The sequence below is a fragment of the Lobosporangium transversale genome, assembly GCF_002105155.1.
Source record: "Lobosporangium transversale strain NRRL 3116 chromosome Unknown BCR41scaffold_26, whole genome shotgun sequence".
NCBI classification, from domain to species: Eukaryota; Fungi; Mortierellomycota; class Mortierellomycetes; order Mortierellales; family Mortierellaceae; genus Lobosporangium; species Lobosporangium transversale.
In genome coordinates, this window is record NW_019029004.1 from 189,257 (window position 1) to 206,046 (window position 16,790).

Genomic DNA, 16,790 nt, shown 5'->3' on the forward strand with positions numbered 1-16,790 from the left:
AGTATTCCAGTATCCCAGGATCGACTTGATCCCTTTGCTCTTTAGAATATTTGCCCAAAAAAAATACATGCCAAGTCACATACATAACAGTGCATTATTCAGTTATCCTCTTCTCCTCCTCCTCTCCTCCTCTCCTCCTCTCCCTTGTCTTCTTTCTTTCTTTCGTGTCATCCACTCCCTTCATTATCTCCAATTTCGTTGCTGCATTCAACCTTATATCTTGCTCATATTAATCTTTTGTAGATGGGCCTCATTTTACACATCATCGTTGTGGGCTTGTACGTCATTGCGTCCGCTTTTTCTTATTTGGCTTGGCATTGACAACCATTACTCTTGGCTGACTGACACCCATTTCCTTATTTCATTGCCATAGTCATCATGCTCATGGACCCATTGTCGAATATGCCTTCCCCCCATTCCCTGGTCAAAGTGCACAAAATACCTTGCAGCGTTTAGAAGTGCCTGAGGAATGGTCTCTATTGCCCTTCCTAGCACTGCCAGGTAAAAAAATATCCTTAGTGTCTTTGAATTAATATAGTTCCATGTTCCTGAACTCACAAAAGAGTCTCAATTTAACGGAAATCGATCTTTTACTTGCTTCCTTTATGTCATGTCACATCGTAAACTTAATTGGATATCTTTGTAGACGGAAGTCATCAAAGCGATGAAGATTTTACCTATTTTCACCTTCCTCCTATTAAAAACCGTAAAGATGCTGCGTCAAAATCAACACTCTTTGGCATCTCTTGCAATCGACAGATCCTGACAAAGGATTTAGTTGTAAAGACAGATGATGTCACTCGCAGTTCAGTCCAAAAGGCAGTTGTCGTACTTGCCAGACAGGTGTGGAGAAAAGATTCGTTGTTAATATTATTCGTTTCTGTTATATAAAGGGATATATGCTCTTCTCATTGTCCGTAATTGTCTTAAGCTCACGGACCGTGCATGCATCTCCAGCAAACGTGGTGGAACAAGTGATCTGTTCACATCATCCATTATTATTTCTTGTACCACTTTTCCTGACATCATGGGGTTTTTTTTCTTCTCTCTCTTTAGCCTATCTTTGGAGTGTTACGACAGCGGTTGGCTGTTGTGACAGCAGCATGGTTTGGTCAGAAGGACTTTACCCAGACTGATATTCTTGCAGTAAGTGCAAGGATTTTTGATGTGCCTTTACTGCCCGGTCAAGGGAAATAGACTTTATTTGAAGTTATTGAGCATGGACTGACATGGTCAATGCGTCACTGATTACAGCAATTCTATGACAGCCTAGATGCTACAGTATCAGAGAATATACCAGACTCGGCGTTCATGATGGGTAAGCATAGCCAAATGAGGAAAATATCTTTAGCATTGCCACATATCCTTGATTTCGAATGAATTGCTTCTAACAGCTTGTCTCATGTACCCAATAGGCACGTCACTCGGCGAGCTGGTTAAAAAGTTCAAGTACAAAGTTTTGGTCTTGCTGAAGTTACTGTTATTGGAAAAGCGGGTAGGCTGAGTGGTCGCATCATTGTGTATCATTTCATGACATATCTAGTTATACCGGTATGTTAATATGATATCTGTTTGTTGACAAGTAGGTTATTTTCTTTGGATATCCAGTTGAAACACTTTGTACCTATCAGTATTCGTTGATATCACTGATTCCAGGGCTGCTAAAGTCACTCCAGGACACGGGATCACCACTCCTAGACTCTCAAGAAGTTTACATGCAGAGCATGTCAAAGACACCAGCTCAGTCTACAGACAAACAGGCGTTATTTAAATATCTTGGACTTCCACTTCATATTTTTGGTGAAGTAAGTATTCCTTATTTAAAAATGATAGTTACCTGATTTCCTCTTAGAATGTATAACAATCTTCACTCACATGACTTCTTGACAAACTGATTCATTCCGTCTGTTATGTAAATCACAGGGATCATTTTTTCAACCATATTTGCCACTACAGCAGATCGACATACTTCAGGACCCTTTTACTAGGAGCTATATTATTGGAACTACCAATGCCATTTTCCTTCATAATCGGGACTGCTCGACAGATGTGATTGTCAATGTAAGAGAGATAAGTCAATGCTTTAGTTAATATTGTCTCTTATACTTCAACAAGAATGCCTAAATTGTGAAAAAAAAAAATTCTTGGAAATATAATATTTGACACTTAGACTGAACCAGGTACAATTGAGTTCTTACAAGATTCGCTTTCAAGTGTCCTTAGCTTGACTTCTGCTGATCGACGATGGATGGATGAAATTATTGAAGCAGTCAACGACAGTGGCGATAATGACAGTATGTACAAGTTTATTTTGAGTTGTGAGACATTGATTCTTGTGAGGGTGCCCTCATTTTCACGGACGCTGAAAAACTCTTCCTGTGTAACCTTTGTGGACTGCCATAGGACAAACGGAATACACAGGAAGCGATGACTATTTACGCGCGAAATTTGAAGAGTATATCTTGACCCTCCTGTCCAGTGTAAAACACTCACAGTTCACTCAGGCAGACGATTCGATCGAGAACATTGGGAACCTAAATGGTATTGAAATTGTCACAGAATCATGTGGTGCTAGCTTGTCTTGTCTAAATGATAGTTTTCAGACCGACTGATTTTCTTTTTATTTAATCAATAGATAGAAACCTGATAGCGGACTATGGTACTTACTTTGTCAAAGCCTGGCAAGAGACACCCAACTATCAGCTTTGGAATGACTTTGTGGACTGGGAGCTGTTAAATGAAATCGTAGCACCGGGTCATCCATGTCAGGGCAACTTCTCCCTTGCCCATGTGCAGAGACGACTGGCAAAGTATGCACTTTAGAAAGCTTATTGGCATCTATAACAATTGCCTCACGATTGCTCCGCAATCCATCTGACTCAAAGCTGATTTATTCATTGATATTAGCCAACTCAAGGATATACGAATAGATAAAAATTTGGAGCCATTGAAGCAATCGTTTTCAAGAGCATTGACAACTAGCCGAGCGAGACTCTCTAATGTTTTCGACTCAGTATGGCAAGAGTTTGAGAAGCTACAGCCAGAAGAAGACACAGGGGTAACATCAGCGACAACAGCAACGATAGCACCTCAAGCACTTGAGCCAGCGATATACACTCCTTGTACGAGAAATACACCGGCGAATAATGGCAAAGGGCTCATCCAGAGCGTATCTACTAAACCAGTGGCTCAAATTGCTTCACGGTCCGTCCCTGACCCGGAATTGATGCCCGAAGATGACGAACACGATCGAATTATACCACAAAGTTCATATAGATCTTCACCTAGGGCCATTCCATCTATGAAACAACAACAGCAACAACAACAGCAACAGTTATCAAATTCCTCGCCTCGGTCGAGATCTGCATCAGGATCCCCGGCCCCTGCAGCGTTTAATTCGCTTGGCCCCGCAACAGCCGCGACAGCTGCATTGGGCCAAAAAGCGGCCGGAATGTTCTCAAACGTATCAAGCTTCTTCCAGGCAAAGAAGAAGGAACTCTTGGATACACAGCGTGAAGCAGAGGAGCAGTATCAGCAACGAATTCATCAACATGAGCGAAAACAGAGGTTAATGCAAGAGCGTGCTAAAGCCACGGCATCTACGTTCGCAATACCCCCTAGACTGTCGCCTTCTCCAAAACCCAACTCCAAAGCGCCAGTGCTAAACTCTGCAAAAAACCACAGCTCCTCGACTTCGTCAACGCCGTCGCCTATGACCACAGGGGAAGTGTTTGCGTATGTGGCCCCCAAGTCACCCCCTTCCCGGAAAAGTCCAACTTCCCCGAGAAGCATAAGGACTGTAGCAGCAACAGCAGCTGGTGAAGAAATACTAGGACCATCGAGCTTTCCGAGCGTAACGAAGGATATATCTACTGCTCCTGCGCCTGCGTCTGAGCCCATTCAGGTACCGATCATCTCTCCGAAACCTACCGTACCAAATGTCACCTCACCAACGTTGACACGTGGGGGCTCATCAGCAGATCGTCTATTGTCGTCACTTCGAGATCAGAGCCAAGATCAGGTGGAGGATCTCGACCAAGAGAGCCTGCAAGAGTTAGAAAAGGAGTTACAGGAAGCGCTGGAGTCGAATGATATTCCTTTAGCAGCATCAGCAGCAACAGCATCAGTGACATCAATACCAGAGGACTTTGCCTCTTCTGCAGCGACAACATTGACAACATCAAGATTGTTAGGTGTACAAGAGGGATCTACATCAATTGCGATCACACCAACACGATCTGTGACACCAGTGGAGGCATATTCGCCTTTTTCAGAAATTTCACCTCCAACGTCACCCGCGAAAGAGACAAACGATCCATTAGCTAATATCAACGCTTCGATGATGGGTGTGGTTGACAACAATAATAAGGAGAAAGAGGAGGAGGAAGAAGAGGAGAAAGAAAAAGAAGATGTTGTCAAGAAGGATCCGTCGCTAGGCGTTTCATGAATTATTTGATTGATTAAACGAAAAGCAAACACAATAAGATCACGGTTCACATTGCTTTTATTCTCTAGGGGCTTTATTCACGATTATTTAGGAGGAAAAAAATACAAATTGAAAAGGAAAGGAAAATGCGAGCTGCAATCCTTATTCTATAAACTGTACTAACTACCTGTTGCTTCCTTAAGAAGAGGTAACACGATTTCTCATGTTGTGGATGGACAAGAAGAGTGTGAGCATCCAAGCGACGACGCGATCCTTGATCATATACATCAAACCAAAGGAGAAGAACCCCTTGACGACTTGACCCTGGCAACCAGTGTAGAGACCTGCAATACCCTTGTCCCTGATGACAGTCCTGAAGACATCTGAGATACCATTAAAGCTCTTCTTGACTGTCTTTCTTGTCGATCCCCCTGATGCTGTTGATGCTGATACTGCTGCCATTGCACCTGTTTTTGAATCTACTGTTGCTATACCAATCGATGCCTCCTCATCTACTTGATTTTCTTCTTCAGACTTAGTCTGCAATTTAGTTTTAGTGAGAATGAGTGGATACGTCAAAAATGATGCAATGGCCTTGGAGAATGCACTGATCAAAAAGACTTGTAATGATGTCAAGGAGGCAGCGGCTGCCAAAACGGATTTTGAAGGGCTAGGATTGGTTCGGCTCACAGTCTTGAGTTGTTGTTGAAGAATCCATTTTTTAAAAGTCTCAAAGAGGAAATACGTAATTGAAGGATTGATTGAAAGAATGACTGTAGGTGCATAGCCGGCCCAGAAACCGGTAATACCATCCTGAGCATAGATCTCTTGAATGATCGACCGAGCCGAAACTTTAGTCGTTGACTTTGGTGTTGCTCCTTTTCCTTCTTGCTCGAGGCTGCTGCCCATGACTTGTTGTCGCGTGGTGACAACATGGATTGGAGCTGTGAAAAATCTAGAAATTATTCCAGCTTCGGCTCCCAAAAATAATTCCTGAACTGTGGATAATTGACCAGATTGACGACGATGCTCCTTGTATTGTCTCAATGCCATGTAGACATAGAAATATACAAAGTTGGAGGTCAACGTGGCCACTGTATCCGAGGCCAGACCTGAATATAAGGCTGAGAAGCCTTCTGTCGCATAGGTCTTACGGATCGCGTCCAACACAGAGGTGTAACGAACTTTTCTGGAAGTGGAAGAAGATAAAGAGAGAGAAGAAGAGGAGGCAACTTTATGTGTTGTAGTGGTGGTGGTGATGGTGGTTTTAGTGATCTTCTTTTTACGACCATCCTCTCCAATTGTGATATCAGACGAGGTAGCAGTTGTACTGGAGGAAGAAGAAGTGGAATCTGGAAGGGGAGGACGTTTAAACTCGATAAGCTCCACAGTTTCATTTGAAGCAGAGGCAGAGGCAGAAGCAGTTTTCTGCAAAGGGATCAATCCTGTTACTGAAGACTCTGAAGGATCCTTAGTGGACTGGCTTTGTACACGGGTAGTGGCCATGTCAAGAGGATAGATGACCATATTGGCAAGTGCAGCAGCTACACCTCCGCTGAGGGCATGACCAATAGGAGGTAGTTCATAGGCAACCATTGTCTTTCAAAAAAAAAGAGATGTGGAATGGAGTGGAGTGGAATGAAGTGGAATGAAGTGGAATGAAGTGGAGTGGGATGAAGTGGAGTGGAGTGAGGTGGAGCGAGGTAAAGTGGAGTGAAGGAGGTGAACAAGAGCAGAAAGAGAGGAGAATCGTGTGGGGGAAGGATAAGAAACTAATGGGTGGAATAGAATATCAACAAATATTTACGGAAGACACTTTACACTGCTGCAAAAGCTTTTTGTTTGTTCAAAGGACAAAGTAACAAAGAGCATGTGAAATGTGGAAATTAAGATATTTGAGGTCACATGATGGCGTTTCGCGTCTGATGGAGATCGCTATTCATGAATATGTTCTATTCCTCACCATCTGCTTGGTGTTACTGTTCTCCAGCTAGATAAAGAGGACGAATATATAAGATTCTATTTACCGTGTAGTCGCTGCATTTTTTTCTCATTTACGCTAAGTGCTGATGTCGTGTTTATACACATGCAGCGAAGGTGTCACAAGCATAATAACGTCAAGAAACCAACAAATCACTGATGATAATATGGGTCCTATCAACATTCGCAAACATTTGATAGCCTCCCGTAGACATTCATGTCCCTCGGATGGATCGGAACTGTATAATATACAATTGATGATCTTCAGTGACGCTCAGGTCTTTTGACACAACTCAGAATGCCTGTAAGAGCCATTTGGGATAAAATACGCAATATCACACCCGCAGTAATCTACAAATTAGCTGATGTCCTGTGGCTATTCCGGCTTTCGCTGTTAGTAACCTTTCTCCTGTAGTCCTTCTTCGAACTCAAGCCCTAGGCCTCATCTTCCACCATACTAGAAAGTGTCTTGAACTTGGAAGCCGGAGACATTAATAGCTTTATCCTATTACTCGCATCTTGGAAGATTAGACGCCGTACCAGCTCTCTCATAGCTCCATGTTCGATTAAGGTCCTCTTGCTGTCTTCAATCAGCCCAACAGTATTTTAAACAAAAGCATTGCCTGCATGAACACCCATATACGTTGTACTTAGATGTTCTCTTCAGAAAAGCGGTATCATGCTCTGATTTCTGTGCATGGTATTAGCTTGGGTATTCTTGAAGGAGAATGGGCATGCTGTACTCGAAGGCTTCAAGTACCTAGTGCTTTCGTATATACTATTACAAAGCAGGTTCTTAGTTTTTCATGGCCGACTCTTACCTCACTAGAAAAGCATACTCTTTACGTCGGTGAGGGAATAGAAAAGAGAGACGTTTTATAACATGACATTGATTTGTAAAGATTGGACCACTTATCTCGTGGGATTATTGACTCCATTGAAGGTATCAACGCCTAATGAGCGCTCATTTTAAAGGAAAAAAAGTCGCAAGCAATAATTACATACACTATTAACAATATATATTAATCAAGCTGCAAGAATTGGGTTCTTTAATGATGGTCTTTGGTAGGGCCTTAAATAGTAGATTTGAGCTTTGCACAAAAATTCTATCCATTTAGCCATGCGTCCACTCAGATGAGGCTAACTGATACTACAACATTATGTCTAGATGCCACAGTTGCTACTGATTAGGTCAAGTAGTTGGGAAATTGGGCGAAGTTTAGGTGGTCTGGTTTTCCCACGCCCACAGCAGAGCAAGGAGTCTGGAACACGGACAGTAGGAGATTTTCAGAACCATCAGTACAAATGACATAAGAAACCTTCAATCAATCCGGTATAAGAGCCGTTACCTGTTGTTGATATAAATCGACTTTAGCAATCAGACTGGCTCTGATAACATGTCCTGCCATATCCACACATAAATCAAAGGAAGGTTGGAGCGGCTCACCCTAAAGAGATTGCCATGCGATGCTTTCAATGACCAGCCTGCTGTGACCAACCAGGTCGACAGACTTATCTGCTCCTACTCAGCAGTCTGGCTACCTTCGACAAACTACTTCTTTGCGGTTCAAAAGGATATGTTTGTACTCATCAAGGCTTAATAGAGAAGTAATGAGGAAAACCTTGAAGCAGGGCCACATAGTTATTCAAAAAAGTCTGCTGCGCGGTTACTCATGTCAAATGTGAATTATCCGAAAATTAAATTTAAATCCCAATAGAAAAACGTGGCCAAAGTCTTTTCCAAATCAGGAAGGAAAGCCGTATGACAGCACAACTCAAAATCCCGATGGATGAACATCAATAGGCTAAAAACATGAGAAATAGTGGATCTTTAAAGTAGGGAATGTGTCAATGACTCTTGTCAGTATCGCTTGAGGTGATGAATTATGTGTTTGAAGGCATTTCATCTATTATCATTGTTGTTACTATTATTATTATTATTATTGTTATTAATGTTATTATTGTTATTAATATTTTATGATTTTCTTTTTGTGTTGGGTGATATGTGCATTTAAAAAGAAATGTTCAACTGTAGGCCTGTCAATTAAAGAAGGTGGAGAAAGAATGAAACAGGGTCTTTTTGTAATGTGTCAACATTTCTCACGCTCTGAGCTGAATCTCGCACACTCTCCGGCAGTTCCTTCGGACGGAAAGTGCAAATAAAGAAAGACTTATTAAGCACAGACACAGATTAAATTTCATTTGCCGATCTTCCCTTTCTCTTCCGCTGTCATGTCTCAAACCGGCTTAAATCGTAAAAAAAAAAACAATCACAAATGCTTTAAAAGGAGGCCAATCCCCTCAATTTTGTTTTCATTTTTACAACTTGCATAGAACCCTTGCACTGACAACCCATCCTTACTTTACTTGTTAGAATTCACTTTGCTCATTCCTCTTAACAACTCATTTCATTCTCTTTTTCACTTAGACCCCTCATTCTCACTTTCACTCCATAAAATTATCAATCATAGCACATATTTTTATCTCTTTCTTGAACTCCCAACTTCACAAACATGTCTGGTGACCACTATAAAAGCCCTTTCCTTGACCACCATGAAGACAAGAATGAATTGATTGCTGTAGCGGCCGCAAAGGGCGCTGGTCTTGCCCTAGTTGCCGGTGGTCTCATCGCTTTCTCTGGTTCTCGTTATTCAAAGGTCTATCAGACTTTGTCCCGCCCCATGAAGATGTTCTTGCTCGGATCTGGTAAGTATAGGTTAAGATAAATAGCAACAGTAATAGGCAGAACATCTTTTTGAATGCACAACTAAATCTATACTTGTTTTGCTTTTTTTTTTTTTTTTTTTTTTTTTTTTTTGATTTCAGGTACTGCGGCTACTGCGGTTCTCTTTGGTGACCATGCCCGTGTCCATTACGAAGATCGCCAGCTACTTCGTCACTTGGATGCGGAGGCTGCAGAGGCTGCTCGCGCCGAGATCCGTGCTCAGCGTGGTATATTGGCTGAGTTGAACTACCAAATCCGTGAAAATCGCAACGTAGTTGTTGGTGTGGCCTGGTTGACCTGTATGGCAGGTTCGCTGGGCTATACATTTTCTAAAAAGGGTCTGACTACAACTCAGAGGATCGTCACAGCTCGTATGTATGCTCAAGGATTCACAATTTTGACCATGCTGGGTGTTGCTGCCTTAGAATTGACAGAACCTCCACACGAAAAGAAGGAAATCATGACAGATCAATGGAAGGCTATTTTGGCCAAGGATCGACAGGGTCAATATATTGTTAAGGATCCAACACAGCAACAACAGGTCGCTGCTGCATTAGCTGCACCCGCATCATCAGTATCAACTCATTCATAAAGATATAAGACCCATTTTTGTACAGTAAACAAGAGAAACAAAAATACATCACCATAGATAATTATTGTAAGAATGGAACACCATCATCATTAAAAATTTAACAATTAGCAGCTTGTTAGTCATGTTTAATTTTTGATGTAACAAACACCGATAGAGCGTAAAGACGCATAATACAATGACGATCCAATATCTCCAAGACCTTATCTGGTTTCAGTTTATTAACCTATTAAGCGAGTCTATGGTAGATGGTATGCACGTATTTGATCGCTTGCTAGCGCACAACGACCTGTTGGATAGTGTCGACATTCCTGATGTTTCTCGAAGAATGCCTTTTGTGTGATACCACTTTACGGGGCCATACCCTAATACTGACAGAGCTTGTTTGTAGTATATGCATAATATGGGTGAAGGAGTACTTAAAGGTGCTTGAGATATTCCCTCAAATGGTCCATCCATGTAATTTTGGAGAGACAATTTTGCCCAAAAGCATTGCAAGGCGTTGTTATTAACTATTATAATGACTTCTCTTTATTCAACAGCTTTTTGAGAGTATTGGTGACTGTGCAACAGCGGTCAAACGCCTTGGACACCCTCAACCAGCAGAAAGAACGACTTCTAATGTCTTTTATCCACTCTCTACAAGTCATCGTCGAACAAATCGGGAAAGTCTAAAAAACAATAGCTGATATAGTATCAGCACAGAATCGCAAAGTAAAAAATAAAAGTAACAATAAAAAACACAAAAGCATCTAAGTAGGCTACTTGCCATTGAAGAAATTCTTATCGACAATCTTGACATTCTGTGCGCGTGTATTTCCTAAGCGAGAAGCATCTTCAAAATATTCATCAGCCGTAGGCGAAGGGGCGACAAAGTCATCCTCGTCCAGCATCATGTCTTCTTCATAATCGTCAACTAAATTAGTTCAATAAAAATAGAAGAAAAAGAAAAAAAAGAAAAAAGTGTACAAGATTGAGATTTTTATTTGCACTCGTAAAAGCATCATGGTTGAGTCATCGATGTTGTAATGAATGCCTAGATCCCTTACTATCCATGTTGAAACGGGTGTGTGTGAGAGTGTATGACTGAATGGGTAAAGAATAAAAGGCTTCATGGCCATTTGCATCGCCGATTATGCACCCGGTGACTGCGAAAGCAAACCAATGTATCCCACAGTGGAATCAAATCTTTTCTCTTCAATGATAAAGGGTGACACAATGGACTCACTTACACAGGACTTGGAGAAGGCTACAGTAGCTAATAACGTCCAAGAAACGTGTCAGGAAAATGGCACTGCCGATAGTCCTGCTGCTGCAAATGGAGTAAAGAACAAAAAGAAAAAATCCTCTGCAGCCACCACAATCACCGCAGCAAGTATGAATGCATACAAAATGAAAACGAAATCAAGATGTTAAAGATTCCCTGCTCTAATTTTTTTTTTTCCCCCACTCTGCGGAAGATAGAGTACAGGTTGACAAGGATGTATCCAAAGATATTGAAGCTGTAGGCGGAAATGACGACGATGATAACGATGATGGTGATGATGACGATGACGGGGAAGAAGGAACAGCAGACATTGGAGGAAATGTTACTAGTAAGGACAACCATTAATCATCCATTTCAAAAATATAAGATATTTCTTTTTGAATTTCATCAAATTGATTCGAATGTGTCTTTGTTTAGGTGGGGCAAAGAAAAAGAAGAAGAAAAAGAATAACAAGAAGAAGAAGAGAGTTGTCCAGACCGAGCCTCCAACTATCCCTATCTCTGCTTTTTTCCCAAACAAGATCTATCCAGAGGGAGAACTCTGTGAATACAAGGATGAGTATGTTAGACAAGCTGCCAAAAAAAGAAAAAGTCCCATTCAAATTCATTTTACCATTACAATTGCAGCTTTTTCTTTTCTTTTCTTTTTTTGCTGATTTCCACTTCTCTACTCTCTCTCTTCTTCTGTCTATCTGTTTAGCAATCTATGGAGAACAACAAATGAGGAGAAACGTGCACTTGAGAAACAAAACTTTGATCAGTACAACGATATCCGTCGGGCTGCGGAGGTGCATCGTCAGGTCCGAAAGTATGCACGTCGAAACATCAAACCTGGCATGACCATGACCGAGATTTGTGAGATGATTGAAAATGGTACGAGGACGTTAGTGGAGGCCAAAGGGTTCGAGTCTGGCATTGGATTCCCCACGGGCTGTTCTTTGAACCACTGTGCTGCTCATTATACACCCAATGCTGGAGATAAAACCGTGTTACAACATGGTGATGTCTGCAAGATTGACTTTGGTGTTCATGTCAACGGTAATCTTTTTTCTTCTTCTTTTTTGTTTCCTGAGTAGGGATGGTGCATTTCGTCCGCAGGGCGTTGGTTATCCCTTCCTAAGGTTGATCTTTTATCCTGTGTATATAAGATCACTTATTGAAAAAAAAAAAAAAAAAAAAGCCCCCGCTCTTACTTCCTTTCTTTAAATTTATAGGAAGAATCATCGATTCCGCATTTACACTCACGTTTGATCCAGTATATGACAATCTGTTGGCGGCTGTCAAGGATGCCACCAATACAGGCATCAGAGAGGCAGGAATTGACGTCAGACTAGGAGACATTGGTGCAGCTATTCAAGAGGTCATGGAATCATATGAGGTTGAGATCGGAGGGAAGACTTACCAAGGTATTGAAGATAAGGAAGGAAATGAGGGAGAAAAGACTATCTTAAGTTTACAGTGAATGAAACTTGGTGTGGACTAAAAAAAAAAAAAAAAAAAAAAAAAAAACTTAATAGTTAAGCCTATTCGTAATTTGACTGGGCATTCCATTGAGCAATACAAGATCCATGGAACAAAAGCTGTGCCAATTGTTAACAACGGCGACCCTACAAAGATGGAAGAAGGCGATTACTTTGCGATCGAGACATTCGGAAGCACGGGACGTGGCTATGTGCACCACGACAAGGAAACCAGCCATTATGCTCGTGTTTATGATCTTCCCAAGATCCCTATTCGGTATACTGCCTCTCCCCCTCCTCACATCGTTGCACACCTTTCTCTTTTTCCCTTGTTCTTTACATCTACAAGTTATTCCCAAAGCTCGTACCTAACAGTCTTAAACATGTAATCATCACTTTTTAATACATAGTCTTCCTAGAGCCAAGACGCTGTTCGAGACCATTAATCGTGAGTTTGGCACATTACCGTTCTGTAGACGATACTTGGATCGTTTGGGCGAAGAAAAGTACTTGTTGGCACTTAAGAGTCTGTGTGATACGGGACATGTTGCAGATTATCCGCCTTTAGTTGATATCAAAGGATCATATACAGCGCAGTATGAGCACACATTAGTCCTTCGGCCCACTCGCAAGGAGGTGCTGAGTCGTGGCGACGATTATTAAGAGTGATCTCATGTGATAGCGAAAAATATAAAACCATAGTGGACTTTACTCAACTATACATCGTTTTATATAATACCTATGGTGGTTTAAACTCATATAGAATGTATATGGTGATAGTAGCAACACGGCAATACAGCAAGTAGTATATTAATTATTATGGCTCCTCATTTCGGATTCAAATTTGGCTGTTCGAAGCTCCCTTTGCCTTGTTTGCTTTTCCATCATGACTTCGTGTGTTGGCGATGGATTTCCTCCTGCTCTTGATGCTACTGCATGGGCTTCAGATGAGCTTAACATTGACTCAGCCCTTCTGTACGTTATTGACAACGATGGTGATGAAGATGTAATATAAGCATGTTCAGTTGTAGGCTAATGATCTTCGTCGGTGTACCGATATACAATGAAGATATATTAAAATATGGCAGTATAAAAATATGGATGTTCAATGATTAAATACACAATGATGTGAAGATTTGTGCTACGTTTGGCATCGAAGCCCCTTATTCACTAATAATTAGATTAAGCTACCTACTTGCTCACTTCTCTCATAACCAAGATATGCACTCTTAGAAGTTTTATCTGAGCTTTTGATGTCAACACCTTGGCTCTAACTATTTGAGATAAGGATCAGACTTTGTAGTCTGTTGCCCACTCTGACAGCTTTAATGGTTGATCGAACTCCTCTTAACATCATCAATAAGCCTTTTCGCACCCTCGGAGACATAGCAGAGTTTGAGTTGGGCCCACAGTCTGCAAAACCCTCCTCCGACAATAGCATCCTTGCCTCCATTAAGCGCAGGCTGCATCTATTTAATGACGGCGGCCAGCAAGTGAAGAGCTACGCTGGAGGCCAAAGTCTTTTGAATGAAGTAGTCAAGGGCCTGCGAGGTTACGGCCCCAGAGCTAGCAAGCCATTGGTATTGAATGTGAGTTAATCTTTTCTGCCAAGATATTGAGCAAGGCATCGCCTATCAGTACAGATTCGAAGATTAATGCCATGTTTAGGTGTATTGCGATCAATGATTAAAGTTTAGATCATGCATTAAAAAGCAGAAGAACAAACAAGGATTTGCCATCCCTCCGAGGTATTGAGTTAGTTTATGAGGCCCACCACCCTTTATATCTAGTAACTTCAAGAGGCAGGACAGATCATAGGCACACTACACAATGGACCGAGAAACATCTTTGAGAGATTGACGGGACAGCCTTGGGATTCATTGAATAACAATTAAAAAAGAAAAAATACTACGTGGGTCTGAAAAGCAAGAATTAAATCAACAGTTTTCTTTTTTTATGGACTAATAACTGGCGATATTTGGTACACCGGGCATACTACGAGCCCACCGCTTTTGACAACAACAGAGAATGTTTTTCACTTCAGCAACATTTTGGAAATACCACTATGCTTGGTTGGGTTCGGCAAGATAACTTGATGTGATACGTCTCTTGGATAGTACAGACATCACTCTGAGCCAGACCATGGCGTAGTTGGAGAAAACAGACAGGAGAAGGGAATTCTCCTTGACATGCTGACTTGAACTAACTGAAAAAAAAAAAAAAAAAAAAAAAAAAAAGTAATCCGAGGAAGTGTGGGGGGTATTGAAATGTTACAGTACATGTACATATGTCTCTGACATAATAAATCAAATGAATACATAATGCATATTCAAACATGGCGCATGACAAGTACGCGTTATACGCGTCTGTCTAACGTGCTTATTGGAATTGACTGCCGAGCCCCTTTTTTCTCTCCGATCGCCGAGGAAAACGTTAACTATTCATTCAATTCAAAAAATATGTTAAACCTTATTTCTCCTCTCATTCACACTGATTCATATCTTCCATCATTCACTTACTTTTTTTTTTTGTCAGTATTTTTTGTCGAAAAAGAGGAAAAGGAAAATTTCGTTGTTTTTACTGTTATGCAGAAAAGCCAAATAATAATAATAATAATAATAATACAACGCTCTCAATTGTAGACTCGTACATGCACAAATATATTTTTTTCTACCAATAATTGAATAGTTCGTCATGGGAACATTCAATTGAATGCCCATAGACTACTTTTTTTTTTTTTTTTTTTTTTTCCTTTCTCCTTTCTCCTGTTCTCTCAACAACAAATGCATCGACTTTGAAAGATGGAGGAACTTAGAAAGCTCGTTTCAAGGGTTACTAGATCTTTAGCCAGCCAATCGAGTTTTCATTCAATCATCATTGGCTGGAATCTCTTTAAGCAACAGAGAGGTAGAAAGACAGACTGATAATAGAAGAGGCAGAGAGAACAAACGGGATTAGCTGGCGGTAAAATAGTCGCTGACGACTCTACCCCTTCTGCTTCTGCTTTGTACTGTGTAAAAATAATTAGCGTCAATGGCGTCGATCGTCTTAACCTTGTTCAACTCAATCGCGTCTAAAAAATCAACAACAACAAGAAGAACACGACGTAAATAAAGGGATGTCCTTAAAAAGAGGTTGTTCGACGACGCTCTTTGTTTCTCCTTCTTCTTTCCTTAACCTATTAACCTTCCGTAATATTTATCACATCCACTTCTAAATCTACTTCTTAACTTTCAATACGCGTTGCGTACACCATTTTTTGATCCAACTTTCCGATTGATCAAGCAATCATGGCTGCACGAAGAAGTCCGGCAAATGATCCCCGCGCTCAGCAGAACGCGGGTGATAATCAAGACGTTAACGCTGGTGAAGATGCTCAACCCAATAATGGTGGAGACACTCAAGCCAATAATGTTGGAGGTGTTGGTGAGCAAGTGTTTGATGAAAAAAGTGATAGAGGTTCTCCCTTCGAATCACCGTTCTTGGACGGAGAAGTCATCGACGTGTCCGGAACTCAGGACAATTATGCCGCTGATGGTTGATAGCAGACGAATGCAAGCGTTCCGTGGCGGCTGCAATCCGGCGCCATTTTATCTCTTTCCTTTATCTGTGTTCATGACCTTTTAACGTGACTTAAATGCATGGACTTGGGCTTTTAAATGTTTGAGCCTGAGCAGAAGACGCGATTTGTTTTGTAATTGACACGGAATTTTGCTGATCCTTCTCTATTTCTTTTTCTTTTCCACTCTCTTTCGGAAGCCTTTTAATTTTTTTTACTACTTTGTTCTATCTCGCGAATTGGGAAAAAAAAAAAAAAAAAAAAAAAGGGGAGGTTTTTTTTTTTTTTTTTTTTTTTTTTTTTTCATTTTTAAGTAGCTGTTTACATGTTTGTTTGTTTGTTTGCTTAAATTTTTCTGTATATATTATATATTTCTTAATTAAATTCATTAAAATAAGAGTCTATACCCCATATTTATAATTATGACGATCATGTCCACTGATACAAACACTGGTATACTAACCTTCCTATTTTCATGTATATACCTGTAAAAAAATATATACAGACGCACTCTTTGCCACCAGCTAGCCACTCTCTTGACATCTTCCTACATCTCTTGGGATATGCACTAGATTCATCCCTGATACTTACATCTATGTGATTATAAGAGTAAACACACAACTTTCCTTCTCTCCTCCTTTCAAGCCAACATCTTTTCTGCTTTTTTTTTTTTTTTTTTTTTTTTTTTTTCACACAGAGGCTAGAAATTACCTTGTCCTCTTCGTCCTTTGTCCCCTGGTTTTTTTTTTTTTTTTTTTTTTTCTCCTCTTTTATTGTTTAATCT

The 16,790-nt window shown here is 40.8% G+C and overlaps 5 protein-coding genes across 5 annotated transcripts; 4 read left to right on the forward strand and 1 right to left on the reverse strand.

The window, feature by feature from the left end:
* Positions 1-32: 32 nt before the first annotated feature.
* BCR41DRAFT_356465 (transport protein Avl9-domain-containing protein) lies at positions 33-4,777 on the forward strand. The gene is made up of 12 exons (XM_022024651.1): positions 33-278; positions 374-501; positions 647-843; positions 1,057-1,146; positions 1,255-1,318; positions 1,416-1,495; positions 1,587-1,805; positions 1,924-2,061; positions 2,171-2,294; positions 2,404-2,541; positions 2,636-2,810; positions 2,908-4,777. The coding sequence occupies exons 1-12, from the start codon at positions 244-246 to the stop codon at positions 4,445-4,447; spliced, it is 2,928 nt and encodes a 975-aa protein (XP_021879950.1). The 5' UTR covers positions 33-243; the 3' UTR covers positions 4,448-4,777.
* Positions 4,508-6,267, reverse strand: BCR41DRAFT_356467 (mitochondrial carrier domain-containing protein). The gene has a single exon (XM_022024652.1). It carries the CDS (start codon positions 6,020-6,022, stop codon positions 4,625-4,627), a length of 1,398 nt encoding a protein of 465 aa, XP_021879951.1. The 5' UTR covers positions 6,023-6,267; the 3' UTR covers positions 4,508-4,624.
* A 2,652-nt stretch (positions 6,268-8,919) lies between these two features.
* On the forward strand, positions 8,920-9,723 carry BCR41DRAFT_371909 (hypothetical protein; the record flags this gene model as incomplete). Its single annotated transcript, XM_022026642.1, has 2 exons — positions 8,920-9,112; positions 9,233-9,723. The coding sequence occupies 2 exons, from the start codon at positions 8,920-8,922 to the stop codon at positions 9,721-9,723; spliced, it is 684 nt and encodes a 227-aa protein (XP_021879952.1).
* A 1,665-nt stretch (positions 9,724-11,388) lies between these two features.
* BCR41DRAFT_308141 (peptidase M24, structural domain-containing protein) lies at positions 11,389-13,110 on the forward strand (the record flags this gene model as incomplete). Its single annotated transcript, XM_022020896.1, has 5 exons — positions 11,389-11,546; positions 11,688-12,025; positions 12,202-12,393; positions 12,505-12,724; positions 12,858-13,110. 5 exons carry the CDS (start codon positions 11,389-11,391, stop codon positions 13,108-13,110), a joined length of 1,161 nt encoding a protein of 386 aa, XP_021879953.1.
* A 223-nt stretch (positions 13,111-13,333) lies between these two features.
* Positions 13,334-15,989, forward strand: BCR41DRAFT_397677 (hypothetical protein; the record flags this gene model as incomplete). Its single annotated transcript, XM_022028899.1, has 3 exons — positions 13,334-13,453; positions 13,812-13,998; positions 15,733-15,989. The coding sequence occupies 3 exons, from the start codon at positions 13,334-13,336 to the stop codon at positions 15,987-15,989; spliced, it is 564 nt and encodes a 187-aa protein (XP_021879954.1).
* Between the last annotated feature and the right edge of the window lie 801 nt (positions 15,990-16,790).

Bases quoted from the DNA above. Each gene is read 5' to 3' on its own strand.
- BCR41DRAFT_356465 (XM_022024651.1), top strand. From the start codon at position 244: ATGGGCCTCATTTTACACATCATCGTTGTGGGCTT. The intron at 2,062-2,170 runs GTAAGAGAGATA...TTTGACACTTAG, and splicing joins CGACAGATGTGATTGTCAAT to ACTGAACCAGGTACAATTGA. The intron at 2,295-2,403 runs GTATGTACAAGT...GGACTGCCATAG, and splicing joins CGACAGTGGCGATAATGACA to GACAAACGGAATACACAGGA.
- BCR41DRAFT_356467 (XM_022024652.1), bottom strand. From the start codon at position 6,022: ATGGTTGCCTATGAACTACCTCCTATTGGTCATGCCCTCAGCGGAGGT.